At 47.9% G+C, this 20105-nt stretch overlaps 1 protein-coding gene across 4 annotated transcripts in view; it reads left to right on the forward strand.

The window, feature by feature from the left end:
* The window catches only part of PPP4R3B (protein phosphatase 4 regulatory subunit 3B), a 245534-nt gene that overhangs the window by 37148 nt on the left and 188281 nt on the right, over window positions 1-20105 (forward strand). For all 4 annotated transcript variants that reach the window (XM_030196214.1, XM_030196215.1, XM_030196211.1 and 1 more), the window contains exon 3: window positions 7995-8093. In XM_030196214.1, the coding sequence (XP_030052074.1) occupies window positions 7995-8093 (99 nt within the window). The remainder of the gene's footprint in view (window positions 1-7994; window positions 8094-20105) is intronic.

Below are 20105 nucleotides of genomic sequence, written 5' to 3' on the forward strand. Positions count from 1 at the left end.
CACGGTTTCTTAGAGGGGTGCTTCGGCTCCGACCTCCAGTGCGAGCACCCTGTCCAGCTTGGAACCTGGGGCTAGTTTTGAAAGCCCTGCAGGCATCTCCTTTTGAGCCGCTTCGGCGAGCATCGGAGAAAGATTTGACACTGAAGGCCGTTTTTCTGGTGGCCATTACCTCGGCGAGACGGGTGTCAGAGCTCCAGGCGCTGTCCTGTAGAGACCCGTTTCTGCAATTTTCAGAGTCCGGAGTCACGGTTCGGACCGTGCCTTCCTTTATGCCTAAGGTGGTGTCAGCCTTTCACCTAAACCAGCCTATTTTCTTGCCCTCTTTTTCAGAGGAAGAGTTTCCAGAATCTTTTGGGCAGCTGCACCTTTTGGATGTGTGCAGGACTCTGCTGCAGTATCTGCGAGTTACTAACTCTTTCAGGACTTCTGATCATCTGTTTGTTTTGCTATCCGGTTCTCGCAGAGGGTCTCCAGCGTCTAAAGCCACTCTTGCCCGCTGGCTCAAAGAAACTATCTTTTCAGCTTATCTGCTGGCCGGCAGGGTTCTGCCTGTAGCCTTTAAGGCACATTCTACTAGAGCGATTTCTTCCTCTTGGGCTGAAACTGGAGCACTCTCTCTTCAAGAGATATGCAGTGCAGCAACATGGGCTTCTAAGCTCTCCTTTGCCCGACATTACAGGCTGGATGTGGCTGCCAGGAGGGATGCGCGTTTTGGTGCACAAGTGCTAGCGCGTGGTGTGGCTTGTTCCCACCCTATCTAGGGATTGCTTTGTTACATCCCATACGTAATGGCTTCATCTGCTTGATGACAAGGAAGGGAAAATTAGGTTCTTACCTTGGTAATTTTCTTTCCTTTAGTTATAGCAGATGAAGCCATGAGCCCTCCCTGTATGATTGTCTGTATGCTGTGAATCTGTTTTTTCAGGTTCTGTTCTAATTTCCTGAAGTTCCTTCCTTGGGAGAAAGTTGGAAAACAATCTTCAGGATTCATGTTCAGTTTAAATTTAGGAGGATGTGTTCATTCCCTCCAGCATGTTTTTTTTTTGGAGGATGTGTTGATTCTCTCCAGGAGGTGCGTGTGTTCCCCTCCAGTTCTATAAATAGGAGGATGAGTTCATTCCCTCCAGTGTGTTGGGAGGATGTGTGATTCCCTCCAGGAGGCGCGGGTGTTCCCCTCCACTTATACAATAAGGAGTTTATTCCCTCCAGGAGGATGTACATTCCCTCCTTTATGAGTTCATGCCCTTGTGATGGGCCATCGTTCGCTGTGAGGAAAGCTCTTGTGATTCCCATTGCGGTTTGCCATACTGCTTTGGAAGCTTCAAATACTGAAGAGGCAGTGGAGCTAGCTGGCCAAGAGGGCACTGTGAAAGTTTGAGTGCTCTCTATCTCCCCTGCTGGTTGATGGACATAACCCATACGTAATGGTTTCATCTGCTATGACTAAAGGAAAGAAAATTACCAAGGTAAGAACCTAATTTTCCCATACACAATATCAACCGGCTCCCCTTTATCCACATATTTGTTTACCCCTTCAAAGAAATGTAGTAGATTGGTGAGGTAAATCCATGTTGACTTTGTCTCATTAATCCATGCTTTTGAATATGCTCTGTAATTTTGTTCTTAATAGTCTGTACCATTTTGCCCGCCACTGATGTCAGACTCACCGGTCTATAATTTCCCAGATCTCCTCTGGAACCTTTTTTAAAAATCAGCGTTACGTTGGCCATCCTCCAATCTTCCGGTACCACGCTCGATTTTAAGGATAAATAATATATTACTAACAATAGCTCCGCAAGCTCATGTTTCAGTTCTATCAGTACTCTGGGATGATTACCATCTGGTCCAGGAGATTTGCTACTTTCCTGTTTGTAGAACTGCCCCATTACATCCTCCAGGTTTAAAGAGAATTCATTAAGTTTCTCCGACTCGTCAGCTTCAAATTCCTTTTCTGGCACCTGTATCCCACCCAAATCTTCCTCGGTGAAGACCGAAGCAAAGAATTCATTTAATCTCTCCACTACGGCTTTGTCTTCCCTGATCGCCCCTTTTACTCCTTGGTCATCTAGCGGTCCAACTGATTCTTTTGCCGGCTTCCTGCTTTTAATATACCTAAAAAAATTGTGTGTTTGCCTCCAACGCAATCTTTTTTTCGAAGTCCCTCTTAGCCTTCCTTATCAGTGCTTTGCATTTGACTTGCTTATGCTGTTTCTTATTATTTTAAGTTGGTTCCTTCTTCCATTTTCTGAAGGATTTTCTTTTAGCTCCAATCGCTTCCTTCACCTCACTTTTTAAGCATGCCGGTTGTCGTTTGGTCTTCCGTCCTCCTTTTTTAATACGCGGACTATATTTGGCCTGGGCTTCCACGATGGTGTTTTTGAACAGCATCCACGCCTGATGTAAATTTTTTACCCTCACAGCCACTCCTCTAAGTTTTTTTTTCACCGTTCTTCTCATTTTATCATAGTCTCCTTTTTTAAAGTTTAAACGCTGATGTATTTGATTTCCTATGTATACTTCAAAGCTAATATCAAATCCGATCATATTATGATCACTGTTATCAAGCAGCCCCATCACCGTTACCTCCCGCACCAGATCATGCGCTCCACTAAGGACTAGGTCTAGAATTTTTCCTTCTCTCGTCGGCTCCTGTACCAGCTGCTCCATAAAGCAGTCCTTGATTTCATCAAAGAATTTTACCCCCCTAGCATGCCCCGACGTTACATTTACCCAGTCAATATCGGGGTAATTGAAATCATTCATTATTATTGTGTTGCTCAGTTTGTTTGTGTCCCTAATTTCCTTTAACATTTCTGCATCTGCCTGTTCATCCTGGAGAGGCGGACGGTAGTGCACTCCTATCACCATCCTTTTCCCCTTTACACATGGAATTTCAATCCACAGTGATTCCAAGAAGTGTTTTGTTTCCTGCAGAGTTTTCAATCTATTTGATTCAAGGCTGTCGTTAATATACAATGCTACTCTTCCAACAATTCGATCCACCCTATCGCTACGATATAATTTGTTCCCCGGTATGACAGTGTCCCACTGGTTATCCTCCTTCCACCAGGTCTCAGAGATGCCTATTATATCTAATTTTTCATTTAGTGCAATATATTCTAACTCTCCCAACTTATTGCTTAGACTCCTGGCATTCGCATATAGACATTTCAATCTATGTTTGTTCCTACAGTATTTACATCATGCTTAGTACTTGACAGTATTAATTTGCAATCTTTTGTCTGATTTTTTTTATTTTTATTTAAGGACACCTGATCTTCTACGGTCTCTTTTGCAACCTCACTATCAGGATACCCTATGTTCCCTGTTTTGGTGATATCTTTGAAAGATACCTTATCCTGAACCATGTGCTTTTGAGCGACTGTCGGCCTTCCCCTCGTTTCTAGTTTAAAAGCTGCTCTATCTCCTTTTTAAATGCCAATGCCAGCAGCCTGGTCCTACCCTAGTTAAGGTGGAGCCCATCCTTTTGTAATAGGCTCCCCCTTCCCCAGAATGTTGCCCAGTTCCTAACAATTCTAAACCCCTCTTCCCTGCTCCATCGTCTCATCCACTCATTGAGACTCCGGAGCTCTGCCTGTCTCTTGGGCCCTCGATGACTGGCTGACTCAGGCGTCGTAGGGAATGCGAGAGTCGGGAGGCCACCACAAGTGGTTGAGCTCTGAGCAGTTTGCCTACGATTTACCTAGTGCCTTTTCAGACTCTGGAGTATCTGGGGATTCATTTCGATATGACCCAGGGCAGGGTTTTCTTGATGGACCTTTGGATGAACAAGTTGCAGGGGCAGATCCAGAGACTTCTCTGAAATCCATGTCCACGCACATGAGATTATGTACAAATGACGGCAGCCATGGAGGTGGTCCCGTGGGCAAGAATGCACATGCGTCCGCTTCAGCACTCGCTGCAGAATCAGTGGACTCCGGTTTCACAGGACTATCAGGTGTGCCTCTGTTGGACCCTATAAGCCAGGCTCCAGGATGACAGCTTGCGGAAGGGGGATTCCATTGGCATCTCCGCCATGGTTTCTGGTGGTGACGAATGCCAGCGTGGAGGTTGGGATGCACATTTTCTGCAGAGCAGTACTCAGGGTAGGTTGACTGAGGTGGGGGGGGGGGGGGGCACAGTGGCCCATCAATCTCTTGGAGCGTCAAGTGGTAGCCTGAGCTTTGGAGGTATTCCGGTTTGGGTGTTGTCTGAGAACTTGATGGCGGTTGTGTACATCAATAACCGGTGTGGGGGGGGGGGGGGGGGCACATGCAGTATCATACTTGCAGTGGAAGCTCGCTCTCTTTGTGTGTGGGTGAAACACCATCTTCAGCTGTTGTTCACAGCGCGCCTTGTGGGATATCTCAATGTGCAAGCAGATTTTCTCAGCAGAACCTCATTGGATCTTGCGGAATGGGAACTATCCCTGATGGTGTTTTGCACGATCATGTAGCAGTGAGGCATTCTGTCCATGGATCTGATGGCGACTCGAAACAACGCCAAGATGGTTTTTTTTTTTTTTTCAGCAGAGTTCTAGAGGCCTAGTGTGAAGACCTGGATGCACATGCTGATCTTTAACCCGTACTGTCAAATTCCTACCTTGCTTCTTACTCAGCTTATTGGCCAATAAGCGCCCCGCTTTGTCATCCCATCAAAAAAAAACTCCTGCCCAGTCTGCTGAAGAAGTGCAATATCATCCAAATGTAATTCTTTCAATTCATGCCGTCAGGTTGCCAAGGCACCAACAATTGAAGACTGCGCTGGACATGCCCGATGTATCCATTCCAGACGACATAACCGCTGCTGCAAAGCCACACGACACTCACGTCAAACTCGGTTCCTGTAAGTCCCTCGAGAGATACAAAACTCCTCTCGCAAATACCTTAAAAACCCTCCCACAAGATCGGACTTGTCTCACCAACAGCATTAAGAGCAAAGTGTTCCTTGAAGTCCGCCTCCAATAGAGGGAAAAGCTGTGGATCAGACAATAGGTGGTCGTCTAAGTGCCAAAACCTCTCTCCAGGTTGATGACCCAGCTGCAAAATATGCAAGGAGAGAAGAGCATGTTTAGACCACCCAAGAGTCAATTTCTATCTGCGACACCCAAGAGCAGGAGCCGCCTTCCAGCATCCACATATCAATATGTGTATAAGAGTAATGGTGGGCCATGTAAAATGAGTAATCCCTGTCTCCGGGATGATGTAAACACCACACATCCTCCAAACCCAGACGAAACACGAGAGCCTGTGATTGTACCCGGTCCTGCTTAGCATACTGAATGTGAGCTGTAGCATTGTCTAAATAAGGATTACAAGTAAAAAGCTAAATTCTCAGAATGCTCTCTTTTATGTTATTGATGATGATGGTAACCCCTGTACCTTCACAACTGAAATACTGCAACTTTTTGTAGAGTTTTATCGAAATCTTTACACACCCGACACCTTTCCTGCTGCTGCTAATCTTCAGGTGTACGTAACTGACCATGTCCTACCTGAGGTGTCGATGGCAACTGCAGCAATACTCTCTAATGTCATAGAATTAGATGAAGTTGAATGGGCTATTCAGGATTTACCGAATGGCAAGGCACTGAGGCCAGATGGCTACACAACAAATTCTATAAAATTTTAAAGCACTCCTGGCTCCGTTACTTGTCAAAGTTTTTAATGCTGTGGATGAGAGCACGGAACTTCCTGCCATATGCCACTTGGCAGCCATCATGCTGCTTCTAAAACCAGGGAAGGAGCCCCATTTATGTAATTCATATCGGCCTATCTCTCTGTTTAATACTGATTATAAATTGTTTACAAAAATCCTAGCGGCCTGTCTGCAGAAAGTGCTATCTATGGTGATCCATACAGATAAGCTATGTTCATTATTGGTAGACAAACCTTTGATAACATCCGCCGAACCCTACATCTTATTCAGTGTGCTGGAAGTGAGATGATTCCAATGCTTCTCCTGTCCCTAGATGTGGAGAAGGCATTTGATAGTGTACAATGACCATTTCCTTGTTTCTTAGTGGTGTGGCTAGAACTTGATGAATGAGGACCATGTGAAATTCAGATTCGGTCTGTAAAGAACATATACCAGTATATTAGCATTGCACCCAGATTTGCATGCACTGTACACCAGTAGTTGAAACATAAAGACAGAGCAAGGTGGACTTCTACGGTCTGTGTCCCAGAATTGCTAAAGAAAGGCTATGATCAAGTATAATATCATGTTCATTGTTGATTTAATCTTGAATTGGTAATGAATAAGACTGTAGGGCAGACTGGATGGACCATTCAGGTCTTTAGCTGCTGTCACTTACTATACTTGTGCCCCAAGCTGAAGTTGCACTTTCTGTCTCAAATTAGTAAGCAGCTGAGGTGTGAACTATGTTTAATTGTTTGGGTGGGTGGAGGGAGAGAAGGTTCCAGGCAAGTTATCCTATAATTTACTCACAGGCAGATGATCAAAAGCCTCGCGCTGTTCCAAACAGCGCTCTAAAATAGCGCTGGATCAGCGCGGGGCGATATTAGACCTATGATCAGAGATAATGCATGCAAATTTAAGCAGCGCAATTATCTCTGATCATGGGGTAGAAGTGCGGGAGAATTGTGCCTGAGCATGCGCTCAGCACAATCCTCCTGCACTTGTTTGACAGGTCTGGACTGTCAAAAGCCCAAACCTGTCAAACACAGGGGCTGAAGGTCCATGGGACCACCAGGCCCTGACTACCCCTGCCCCAAGCAACGGGGGCTGGAGGTCCGGCGGAGGTCCCATCCCCCCGACGATCCCCCCTCCCCAAAGTTCAGGGAGGGCTGGAGATCCGATGGGTCTCCAGCCCCCCAAACCCCCAGCAAATGGTCCCTGGTGGTCCAGTAGGTGCCAACCAAGCCCCCCCCCCCCCTAGCGACAAGGGGGCTGGTAGTCTGCCGGTCCCCCCTCCCCAACCCAACCCCCAGCATTGGCAAGGGTCCCTGTGTGATGGTGTCACTCCATCCGCCGCCCGCCCTCCCTCTCTCTCTGCCCACACGCCCCAGTACCTTGGTTGGAGGAGGGACGCAGCCTGCCTCCCTCCCTCTTCCTTCGACGCCGCAAATGGCGGCGCCCAGACCTGCCCAGTGCATCCTGGGATGCGTTGGGGGGGGGGGGACTACACAACATATAAGGGGGGTTGGGTTGGGGAGGGGGGGCCGGCAGTCCAGCGGACCTCCAGCCCCCCCCCCTGTTGCTGGGGGGGGGGGGACTTGGTCGGCACCCACTGGACCACCAGGGACCATTTGCTGGGGGGCTGGAGACCCACCAGATCTCTAGCCCTCCCTGAACCTGGGGGGATGGGATCGTCGGGGGGACCAGAAGTCCGTCGGACCGCCAGTCCCCTGTCGCTGGGGGGTGGTTTGCGTTGTTGGGGGGAATGGGGGCCTGCCAGCATGCAAACGCATGCTGGACAGGGCTCACCATTCCTCCCCAATGATCTGCAAACCCTATCGCCAGCTTGGAGCTGACGTAGGGTTTGTCACAGCCAGCGACCCAATCTTTGGCGCGCTGGTCGCTGATCATTGGGAATGAATGCATTAAGCGCTGATTAGCATGCATTTCAAGCTACTTGCGCTAAGAGCCCTGTTTGGTATGCATTTGCATGCTACTTGCGCTAAGAGCCCTCGAGCGCGTTGTTTCACGCGTTCAAGGGTTCTGATCATGGGGAGGTAGCAAATGCCGGCGCTAGTATGGCGCTAACAGCCTCTAGTGCTGGTGTTTGCTTTTGATCATCTGCCTGTCAGTGAAAAAGCCTGATAGGAGTGCAGTGTTAGTGTTCTGTGTTTGTGTCACATGTAATTTTGATTTGGTCAGTATTGTGGGTATTTCCTCTCCTATACTACTGCTATAGTTTTATGTTCAAATGTTTATGGTTTCATTGTTTTAAATTTTGTTTTCAATTGTCTAGAGCTGCTGTAGAGGGGGTGATAATGTGAGAGAAAAACTAATTTATTTTTTTAAAACAGGACACCCTAATTGTTTGGTCAGAAGCTGAAAATTATGACTTGGCCCTTAGCTTTCAAGAAAAGGTTGGCTGTGATGAAATCTGGGAAAAGATTTGTCAGGTAAAGAATTTTTTTGTTTGTTTTTATTCAGCTTCTCTTTATTTCAGAGTTTGTGTTTTGTTTTCAGAGTTAAGTATATTTGTGTGTTTACTGTTTAAAAAGAAAATCTTGACCTTTATGATAGTTTGATTCACCTCCTTTGTCTTTTAAAAACAAACTTGCTATGTCAAGTGATTAGCTGTGGAAATTTGGGCTTTGTTGAATGTAACTCCTAAAAAGGTCTATTTGGAAAATATGCATTAACCCCTTCCTCACCTTAAAAAAAAAAAAAGTTTGGGGCTGTCATGAGAAATCGTCTCCATACATTTACTACATGCTGCTCCATGTTTAACTATGAAGAGTTAATCATTGTTACAGGTTTTATTTTCTTAACAGAGCCCTTAACCTCAGAGATTTACTGCCTCCCAGGGTGTTATTGTCTCCAGAAAATACCTACTACCCAGCTATTTTATCACTTTTATTTTCCTCTGATGGCAAAGGCAGCAAACTCAGCTCAAACAGTCTTTTTTACTATATTGCATGTCATGAGAGGGAAAAGTGGGAGAAGTTTGTCCTCTAGTTTAAACTCAGTTTTGCTTGCTCTTATAACAAAACCCATTGTTAATGGAACAATAGTGCTGTCTCTCCAGCAGGTCTTGATGTTTATCTTTTAAAAAGTGCTTTGCTGATACTGTCTCCTACACAGCTAGACCCTCTCACACATGCCCTTTGTTTCCAGTATTAACTGGTCTTTATTTCCTCTCATATAAACTATTTGTACCCATACTTTCCTTGTTGTAATGTAGAGTAATATGGCTCTTATATCCCACTAGCTCCCACAAAAGTGGTTCAAAGTGGATGATAAAAAATAAAAAAATGAAAAGTTAACTCATTAATTTCTTAAATTAGTTTTCAAGTTTTTACAAAAAGAATAATAACCCAAAAAAAGTATAATTCTAATGGAAGAGATTCTAAAAAATGAGCTTGAAAAATAAAAGAAGCCTCAAGATAACGCTTGTATCTGACTCCTAAAAAAGAAGGCAAAAACAAGTGAAATGTGTCCTAATGAAACTGTTAACAGAAAGGAATGGAAAAAAAAAGATCAAGCATATAAGCAGGAACAAAACATCAAACATTTTAAATATTATATAGGACAGTTTATAGAACATGAGCTTGAAATGGCAGTCAATGAAGAGAAATAAAAGCAGAAGAAAAGCTATCCGATCTTTTAAGACCCAATATCAATTTGGCTGCAGTGTTTTGCAATATCTGTTTCCTTGTCATCAGCAGTAGATGAATCCATTATGAATGGGTTGTGTCCACCTACCAGCAGGGGAAGATAGAGAACACTGAAAACCATAGTGCCTCTAGGACGGCTAGCTCCATCTGCCTCTCAGTATTTCTCTATCGCCCAGCAGGGTTGGACGCAGCTTGTTCAGCTCCTTCAAGATTCTGCCTGGGGTGGCTCCTGTGCTTTTGCCAGTTGTAGCAGGGGTGTTGTGGCTAAGTGGAGCCCACTTTAAAGGCACATAGGTTCGCCCTTTCCCTGCCTTACCCTCCCCCCGTGGTGGATGTAGGCATATAGGTTTGCCCTTTCCCTGCCTTTCCCCCCCTCCCCCCCCCCCGTGTGGATGCAGGCATATAGGTTCGCCCTTTCCTTGCTTTTCCCACCCTCTTCTGCTTCCGGAGTGCCTCTGTAGCTGCTTGCCTCCAACTTCCCTCACAGCGTAAAAAAAAAGCTGCGATTTCTGAGGCTTTTCCTGACTGTGCAGCGTGACCGGAGCTTGTGGACTCTGTCCTTGGCGGTAAGAGCGGTACTCAGCTCCACCGGGGAGGGCCCGTGGACAGCGTTCCGATCGGGGTGATTTGGGCGCGAAGCTGCCATTTTGAATTTTATTCCGCCGTTTTTCGGCGATGGCTAGTGAGGGAGTTAAGTGCTGTTCCTGTTGTGGTGAGCGCAGATCAGCAGCGGGGCTCTGTAAAACATGCTGTTTAGACGGTAGAGCTGTGGGGATTCTGAGGGATCTGGGAGGCCTTCGTGGTCTGAAGAGCCAGAGGAAGGTGCCGGTTTGCCACTGGATCTGGATGATCCCACGGCGGTTCGGATTTTCCACCATGATGAGCTGCCAGCACTTACCTCTGATGCCTTACAGGCCCTCTCTATTGATGACCCTGTTCAAGGCGAGGCCTCCTCTGATAACCCGAGGATGGCGAGTACTAAGAAGCCTGCTCGTGCCTTTCCATTGCATGACTCCATCCAAGAGCTTATTTCTGCTCAATGTGCTGACCCTGAGGGGCCCTTGAAAGTGGCCAGGGCGATGGGGCATCTTTACTCTGAGTGAGGAGCACTTGGCCCATTTTGGGATGCCTAAAGTGGATGCCTTAGTCACGGCGGTGACAAAAAAGACCACTCTCCCAGTAGAGGGAGGGATCACCCTGAAGGACATTCAGGACCGGCGGCTGGAATCAGCATTGAAACGGTCCTTTGAGATTTCGGGCCTAGCCTTAAGGGTGTCTGTCTGCAGTTCTTATGCTGCTCGAGCCTGCCTCTCTTGGTTACAACAAGCAGTGGAACAGCCCGTGGATGGTGCGGAGTCCCTCGCTGAGGTTGCACCGTGAATGGAGTCGGCCTTGTCATTTTTGTCTGACGCCCTCTATAATCTGGTCAGAGCTTCTGCTAAACAGATGGCTGTGGCGATGGCCGCTCGCCGCCTTCTATGGCTACAGCATTGGGCGGCTGACATGGCCTCTAAGCTAAGGCTGGTGAAGTTGCCCTTTCGGGGCCTTCTGTTATTTGGAGAGGAGTTGGAGAAGATTGTTAAAGACGTGGGGGATGCTAAACCCCAGCGGTTACCTGAGGATAGGCCGCGGCCTTCTTCCAAGGGTCAAGTGGTTCCCTCCTCCTCCAGACCTCGCTTCCGTGAAGCTAGAAGGTATCGCCCGGGGCGCTCTGCTGGGTTTACTCAACGTGCCCGCTTTCAGCAGAGGAACTCCTTTCGCTCGGACAAATGCTCCGCAGCGGCAGGCTCAAGACCAGGAGTTCGGGGCTGTCCTCCACAATGAAGGGACGCCGGTCCACTCCTCATTTCCAGCTATAGGAGGACGTCTTTCCCTCTTTCTCGAGGAATGGACCAAGATTACCTCGGATCAGTGGGTCTTGGACCTGATCGGAGAAGGTTAGCGATTGGAATTCAGCACTCCGGTGAGAGACGTGTTTGTGGAGTCCCGATGCGGTACTGCCGTCAAAAGGGTGGCAGTAGAGGAGACCTTACAAGTCTTGTTGCACCTCGGAGCGGTGATCCCGGTGCCTCCCGCCGAACGTGGCTGCGGTCGCTCCTCCATTTACTTTGTGGTGCCTCAAAAAGGTGGGTCTTTCCGACCGATCCTCGACTTAGTCAGTCAACAAGGCTCTAAGAGTGCGACATTTTCACACGGAAACCCTGCGCTCCGTCATTGCGGCGGTACAGCCAGGAGAATTTCTCACGTCTCTGGACCTAAAAGAAGCTTACTTGCACATTCCTATTTGGCCCCCGCATCAATGGTTTCTCTGTTTTGTTTTGTTTTTTTTTATGTTACATTTGTACCCTGCACTTTCCCCTCTCATGGCAGGCTCAATGCGGCTTACATATAGTATACAGGTACTTATTTGTACCTGGGGCAATGGAGGGTTAAGTGACTTGCCCAGAGTCACAAGGAGCTGCCTGTGCCTGAAGTGGGAATTTGCGGTGTTGGGAAAACATTTCCAGTTTCGGGCCATGCCTTTTGGCCTAGACACAGCTCCCTGTACCTTTTCCAAGGTTATGGTGGTAGTAGCTGCTTTTCTCAGGCGACAGGGTATCCGGGTTCACCCGTACGTCGACGACTGGCTCATCAGAGCAGATTCGGCAGACGAAAGTCGTCTGGCCACAGCCAGAGTGGTCTCAGTACTGCAATCTCTGGGCTGGGTCGTCAATATACCCAAAAGTCACCTGACCCCCTCTGTCTTTCAAATATTTGGGGGTCAGGTTCGACATGGCCTCGGGGTTTGTCTTTCTACCCGACCAAAGGCAGTGCAAGCTTCAGAATCAGGTCTGTCTTCTGCAGATGTCTCGCCCGCGAGCTTGGAACTTTGTCCAGCTGCTGGGGTCGATGCCGGCCACTTTGGAGGTAGTGCCATGGGCGAGAGCGCACTTGAGACCTCTGCAGATTGCCCTGCTTCAATGATGGTCTCCAATGTCCCAGGATTATCAACGCAGACTCACGTGGCTCCCTGTGGCCCGGCTCAGTATGGAGTGGTGGCTCTCCGACAGCATGCTGCGGCGAGGAATGCCGCTGGCATTTCCCTCTTGGTGCCTGGTGATAACTGATGCCAGCCTGGTTGACTGGGGAGCACATTGCAAGGGAAGCTATGCCCAGGGCCTGTGGACACCCACGGAATCGGGGTGGTCCATCAATCGCTTGGAACTGAGAGCGATATTCTAGGCTCTTCTGGCCTTTCACAAGACTCTGGAGGGGCTGGCTGTCAGAGTTCTGTCGAAAATACGACAGCTGTGGCCTACATAAATCGACAGGGCGACAGTGCAGAGCACTGGCCGTGGAGGCCGCTCAGATTTGCCACTGGGCAGAGCTACATCTGCAGCTTCTGTCAGCAGCTCACATAGCATGTCAGAGCAACGTGCAAGCGGATTTTCTAAGCAGGCATCAAATCGACCCAGCGGAGTGGGAACTGGCAGATGAAGTGTTTCTTCAGATCTGTGCCAAATGGGGAACGTCCGTAGCGGATCTAGTGGCGTCAAGCGCAGACGGAGAGATCCTCGCTCGGCGGGGTTGGATGCCTTGGCTCAACCCTGGCCTCCTGTATGTGTTCCCTCCATGGCCCTTGATAGGGCGAGTCCTCCTGCGAATTCGGCTACATCAAGGAGTGGTGATTCTCATTGCCCCGGATTGGCCCAGGCGGCCATGGTACGCGGACCTCCAGCAGATGCTGGTGGAGGCCCCTCTTCTTTTGCCTCTGGTAACGAACCTGTTGATGCAGGGGCTGGTGACCATGGAGGATCCCTGCTGATTTGGTCTTACGACATTGGCTCTTGAGAGGGCGCATTTGAGAGACAAGGCTGTTCTAACAAAGTCATCTCCACTCTCTTGCAGGCCCGCAAGCGGTCCACTTCCATTGCTTTTGCTCGGATCTGGCGCCAGTTTGTGGTGTGGTGTGGTGTGGTGTGTTTCAAAGGCGATCACACCCAAGAGGCCTACAGTCTCGCCGATACTGGAGTTTTTGCAGGATGGTTTACAAAAAGGCTTGGCCTACAATTCCCTGTGAGTGCAATTGGCAGCATTGGCATGCTTTCGAGGGAAGGTCTCTGGCTTTTCCCTGGCCGCTCTTCCGGAAGTTGCCCGATTTCTAAGAGGGGCGCTCCGGCTCCGCCCGCCAGTGCGGCTGCCGTGACCGGCTTCGAACCTGGGGCTGGTGTTGAAGGTTCTCCAGTGTTCGCCCTTCGAGTCGCTGAGGCGAGCTTCGGAGAAGGATGTGACTCTAAAGACAGTCTGTTTGGTGGCCATAACCTCTGTGAGACGTGTGTCTGAGCTCCAGGTTCTGTCCTGTCGAGACCCCTTTCTGCAATTCTCAGAGTCCGGATTTATGGTGAGTACTGTGCCTTCCTTCCTGCCTAAGGTGGTTTCAGCGTTTCACCTAAACCAGCCCATTTATCTGCCCTCCTTTACTAGGGAGGAGTTTCCGGAATCTTTTGGGCAGTTACATCTTCTGGATGTTCGCAGGGCTGTCTTGCAGTATCTGCAAATGTCAAATGACTTCAGGAACTCTGATCAACTTTTTGTCTTGTTGTCAGGTCCTCGAAGAGGGTCTCCGGCGTCTAAGGCCACTATAGCCCGTTGGCTCAAGGAAGTCATTTTTTCTGCGTATCTGCTGTCAGGACGGTCTCCACCTGACGCGTTTAAAGCGCATTCCACGAGAGCGATTTCCTCTTCGTGAGCCGAAACATGAGCACTCTCTCTTCAGGAGGCTACTTGGGCTTCTAAGCTCTCCTTTGTCCTGCATTACAGGCTGGATGTTGCAGCGAAGCGGGACGCGCAGTTTGGAGCACAAGTGCTTGCTCGGGGAGTGACAGATTCCCGCCCTAACTAGATAGTGCTTTTGTACATCCCATGAGTTAATGGATTCATCTGCTGCTGATAAGGAAGGGAAAATTAGGTTTTTACCTTGGTAATTTTCTTTCCTTTAGTCACAGCAGATGAATCCATGATCCCTCCCTGTCTGTTTATTTGTTCAGCTGTTTCGTGCAGACATGTTCCCTCATTGGGAGAAGTTGGAAAACAGTCTTCAGGATTTCTGTTCTGTTACAGGAAGTTGAGATCGTCCCTCCTTTGTATGGTTATTGCTCCTGTTCTGGGGCATTTGTTCGCTGTGAGGAAAGTTCATGTTGTTCTACTTTGAGGATACACTCTGCTTTGGAAGTTTCGAATACTGATGGCAAATGGAGCTAGCCGTCCATAGAGCACTATGGTTTTTCAGTGTTCTCTATCTCCACCTGCTGGTAGGCGGACATAACCCATCAGTTAATGGATTCATCTGCTGTGACTAAAGGAAAGAAAATTACCAAGGTAAGAACCTAATTTTCCCTTGACGATTCTGTTTTCTAAATGTTATTTGGTCATCATTTTAACTTTGATTACATGCACCATATTTTTCCTAAACAATTTCACAAACATTAAAACTTTCTGTATCTGGCCACTGATATGGATTCTCCCTGAAAGGTCCCTCAGATGTGTTATCAAATCAGTTCTATGTGGTTCATCAGTTAGTATAATGCCAAATATTTGCAAGTCTCAAAACCATAATTTAAACTCGTAAGCTGTGGGTCCATAAAAATGGTGTCCCAGACTTACGTTTATGGTTTTCCAAAGCTAAACTAGCGGGTGGAAGCTCAGACAACCTATGTACCAGTATAGAAACCTTCTACACACTTCCTCGCTAGAAGTTAGATCTGATTTCTCCCATCTAGAGAATCTTTCAGGGTGAGTTCTTCTGGTCCCCCCAGTCTAGCGATCTACTGTAACAAAACCCATAGTCTAGAACCCTTTTCCAGATTCAAAAGTCTCAGTATAGAGCTGCTACTATGCAAATTAATTTGAGCGTCCACACCCTTAGGCTTTGTATAATTCCAGTCAGTAACATTTGTAAGACTTGTCTATCTCACAAATTATCTTTTTTTCAAAAAGTGATCCACCTTTGTTTTGATTCTCACCTGAATTGCTTTCATAATGAGAATTATCTACAATTATGATAGCAGTATAAATGCACAATACTTCAGTCATAATTCACTTCCAGTTGCAATATTCAGTTCAACCACTAGATAGTGTTGGACTGTTAGACAGTGTTATATAGTAGCAACAAATCGTATCTCAGTAGTACCAACATTTTATCTCAGTTACAAATAATCAAACAGAAAAGATATAGATCTGAAAGAGAACAAGCGACTGAAGATAGGTAAAGAGGCAAAGGTAAAAATAAGTTCCTATACATTGAAAATGACTAGTATACAGACATAACAAAAACACAGATGTGCTGCTTGAATACATTGAGTTCACAAACAGGAAATTACAAACCAGGGAGCAATGGAGATGTGCTCCTGGGTTCTTTTGGAAACAAATTCAAGATAATAGACTGGGGGGGGGGGGGGGGGGGGGAAACAAACAAACCTCAGTCTAACAAGATAGTAAAGAGGATTGATTATTCACAACAGTGGATATAGTAATTGCTAGCAATGGGAGAAAAATCACAATACAGAGAGACAGCATGGCCGTCTAGATTTGGATATTCTTAAGTTTGCAGACATCAAGACACAGATTTTTATAGGTGAAAATTGTTATATCAGGGTGATACAGAAAAAAAATACAGAAAGGTAAATGTGGTGTCAAGGTGTGGGACATCTTACCTCAGGAACAGATAAGATGTTAATTTGTGCTGTCACACTGGCACCTTCCTTAGCATCCTAGCATCTCTCCGGACAGGCCCAGAATGTGACTGATTGGTTATGCACGCCTTCCAGCAGGTGGAGACTGAGAAAAAAACTGTGGCTCTAGAGAGAGCTAATAAGAGCCCTTGCCAGCTAGAGAAAGATCCAGTAATCTCAGTCTCCAGCAGGAGGAAGGTGGTGAGCCCTTCAGTCTCATTCTTGTACTTCTCTATTTTTTCTCTTATTTGGTTTCTACCTTTTTTCTCCTTGCATCCATTTAATTCTGGCAAACAGTAAAGCCTGTTATGTGAAGGCAGAGGTCCACGGCGGGCCTCTTAGTGCCTCAGGGGTGCTGAACTCGGGTGGCTCCCTTATATATATTTCTGAGCTCTGGTTGATTTAAAAAAAAAAAAAAGCAGCTCAGTTAGTAATTCTGTTCAGAAAATAGCAGCTTCCTCAAGCTGTTCGGGGGAAGAGTCTTAGAGGCAGAGAGAGGCAGCCACAAGTAAAAAAAAAAAAAAAAAGAAAAGAGAAAAAATCAAAGGACAAACACACTCTTTTTTTTTTTTTTTTTCCACTGGTGTAATCAGGCATTACAGCTCCCGTTTCTGTTCTTTCTGCAGTTTGCCTCTGCTGTGCTTGTGTTTGGCTTTAAAAAAAAAAAAAAAAAAAAAGGAAGCTTAGCAGGCACGATGGCCGAGAAACTCCGCTGCTGTTTAGTCTGTCAGCGGCAGGGTGTTGGTTTGAGTGGTGCCTGCAAGTTCTGCACCGCTGTGGAAACTTCTTCGGGGGAAGGAGCAGGGATGTCTTCGTCGGGGGGCGGGGTTCCAATTTGGCTGCTTCTGCCGCAGCAGGCTCAGCTCTGGTGGCAGCTTCAATTTCGGCTATCTCCCTCCTTGCTCACTGCGTCCCTGCCTGCGGTGCCGGCTTCTCTGCCGGTTCCGGGTCTGGCTCTGGTTTTCCCTGCTTCTCTGATGGAGGTTTTCCTCCAGAATTTGTAGTTAAAATTTATCTGGCGTTTTTGCTGCCTAAGGCTGGTCCGCTGGAAACTCCAGGGAAGAGGTCACAGGAAAGTCAGTTGGCTCCTGCAAAAAGGCTCAGGTAGTCCTGGGATGTAGAAGATGATTTTATTTCTGATCTTGATCAGGGAATGCCTTCTGTTGAGCCAGAATTGCTTCCTGAAGGTCAGCTGTCTGAGGATTTGGTGCAGTCTGAGACTGCGGAGGCTCTCCCGGCGGGGGAGGACCCTTCTGTTGTGAGAATTTTTCATAAAGATGACCTTCAGAAACATTTTTCTCTCGTTTCCTCTACTTTACGTTTTGAGGAGCAGGAGGCTTCGGTGGCGGAGCCTAGGAAAGCTGAGAAAGGTATTCGCAAGCCAGGTAAGACCTTCCCCATGCATCAGGATATTAGAGACATCATTCAAGCACTGTGGGAGGTTTCCTGATTCTGCTTTTCGTCTCGCTAGGTCTATGGTCTGGCTTTATTCTGTTCCGGATTCCGACAAGGATCTTTTACGCCCTCCTGTTGTGGATATGGTTGTCTCTGTCATCACCAAGCGAAATACGGTTCCTGTGATGGTGGTTCTGCCTTGAAGGATGTCCAGGATTGCCTTATAGAATCTGTTGAAGAATTGCTTTGATGTCTCCGCTGTGGCGGTGCAGGCTGCTGTTTGTGGTTCCTTGGTGGCTGGAGCATGTTTACGTTGCTCGGAGAGGGTCTTGGATTGTGCCTCAGATGACCTTTTGGCGATAGATTCCGAAGTTGCAAAGTTAGACATGGGTTCCACCTTTTTAGCGGATGCTCCTTTATGATTTGCGTTGCGCCTCCTCTAAATCTATGGCTTTATGTGGCGGCCCATTGCTCACTCTGGCTCCGTGGCTGGTCGGCAAATGCGGCCTCTGAGTCCAAGCTTAGTAAATTTCCCTTTAAAGGTTCCTTTCTGTTCGATGATGAGTTGGACAAGTTGGTTCACAGTCTTAGAGAGTCTAAGGTTCCGAGGCTCCCGGAGGATCATCCCAGGGTGTCTGGACACAGTGTTTTCTCGGGCCATGGTAGAGATCGTGACTTTCAGCGGTATAGGCCAGGCAAAGTGGTTCCAGTTCAGTGCTCCAGGTTTTTTCAGAGGACCCATTCCTTTCGGGGTAACCGTAGAGGGGTAGGGAGACGGGAACTTCCTTCTTGCCTTCCTCCCATACTCGGCAATGAAGATGTGCGGGTCCAGCCTCCAGTTCCAGTGGGAGCTCAGTTGACGCAGTTTTATCAGAGGTGGGCCCAGATTACTTCTGATCAGTGGGTCTTAGAGGTTTTTCGAGATGGGTACGCCTTAGAATTTGCTCGTCCCTTGTCAGACGCCTTTTTGGAATCCCCTTGCCGCTCCTGACTCAAGGCCATGGCTGTCAGGGACACCCTATGCAGCTTCTCGATCTTCGGACTATTTGTCCAGTTCCTCTATCAGAGCTCCGCACAGGTCCACAGGTTGTTACTCCATTTTCTGGTCCCCAAGAAGGAGGGTTCTTTCCGGCTGATTCTGGATCTCAAGGCAGTGAATCGGTCTCGGAGTACTTTCATTTCATATGGAGACACTGCTGTCTGTCATTGTGGCGGTTCGGCCCGGGGAATATCTGTTGGCTCTTGACCTAACGGAGGCTTACTACACATTCCCATTCGTCCTGCGCATCAGCGTTTCCTTCATTTTGCTATGCTAGGCCAGCACTTTCAGTTTCGAGCTCTTCTCTTTCGCCTCACTACCGCTCCATGCACGTTCACCAAAGTCATGGTCGTCATAGCAGCAGCCCTCAAAATGGAGGGCATTCTAGTCCATCCTTATCTAGACGACTGGTTGATCAGAGCGAAGTCTTTCCAAGAAAGCTTTCAAACCACTGCTCAGGTAGTACACTTCTTGCAGTCTCTAGGTTGGGTAGTCAATGCTCAGAAGAGTCGCTTCCAGCCCTCTCAGTCGTTGGAGTACCTGGGAGTGTGTTTCAACATGCAGCAAGTCCAGGTCTTTCTTTCTTCGGCTCGTATCCTCAAGCTGCAGTCTCAGATTTGCCAGTTATTGAAGTCCCCAAGACTTTCGGCCAAGGATTATCTTCAAGTCCTGTGTTCCATTGCAGCGATGATCGAGGCAATGCCCTGGGCCAGGGCTCATATGAGGTCTCTTCAGCGGTCTCTTTTATCTCGTTGGTCCTCACAGATGGGCTCGCTGCATCAGAAATTGTCCCTTCCTGCAGAGGTGAAGAGCAGCCTCCTCTGGTGGCTACGGGATGCCAATCTGACCAAGGAAATGCCACTAGATCAGCCCAGTTGGATAGTGGTCACGACGGATGCCAGTCTCAAGTGCTAAGAGCTCACTGTCGGGGCCAGTATGCTCGGGGTCTGTGGTCCCCTCAGGAGAGTTCTTGCTCGATCAATCTGTCGGAAACCAGAGTGATCCAGCTGGCTCTGCAGGCCTTTCTCCATCGGCTAAGGGGCAAAGCGGTTCACATTATGTCAGACAATGCCACGACGTTGGCTTATATCAATCGACAAGGGGGGATGAGAAGTCTATAATTGAAACTCGAGACATTGCTACTGTTGAGGTGGTCGGAGGTACATCTGGTTGCTCTCTCAGCAGCTCATGTGGCAGGCATGCAGAATGTTCAGGCAGACTTCCAGTCGGCACACTCTAGATTCCGGGGAGTGGTCTCTAAGTGACGTAGCTTTTCGGTCACTGGTGCAATGCTGGGGTTTCCCCAAGATGGATCTGTTCGGGTCCGCTCTCATGCAAAACTTCCATTGTTCTTTAGTCGTCACAGGGATCCCAAAATGCAGGGCGTGGACGCTCTACTTCAGCCTTGGCCAGCCAGTTTTCTGTGTACCTTTCCTCCGTGGCCTCTGATAGGTCGGCTTCTTCAGAGAATCGAGATGCACAGGGGTCGTGTGATTTTTAGTAGCGCCAGATTGGCCTCACAGGCCTTGGTACGCAGACCTTCGACGACAGCTGGTCGGGGTTCCATTCTGGCTTCCACAAGTGCAGGACCTTCTAATGCAGGGTCCAGTGGTTCATCCAGATCCGGGTCAGTTCTGTCTTACGGCCGGC

This window comes from Microcaecilia unicolor, chromosome 3 (genome assembly GCF_901765095.1).
Source record: "Microcaecilia unicolor chromosome 3, aMicUni1.1, whole genome shotgun sequence".
Lineage (NCBI taxonomy): Eukaryota > Metazoa > Chordata > Amphibia > Gymnophiona > Siphonopidae > Microcaecilia > Microcaecilia unicolor.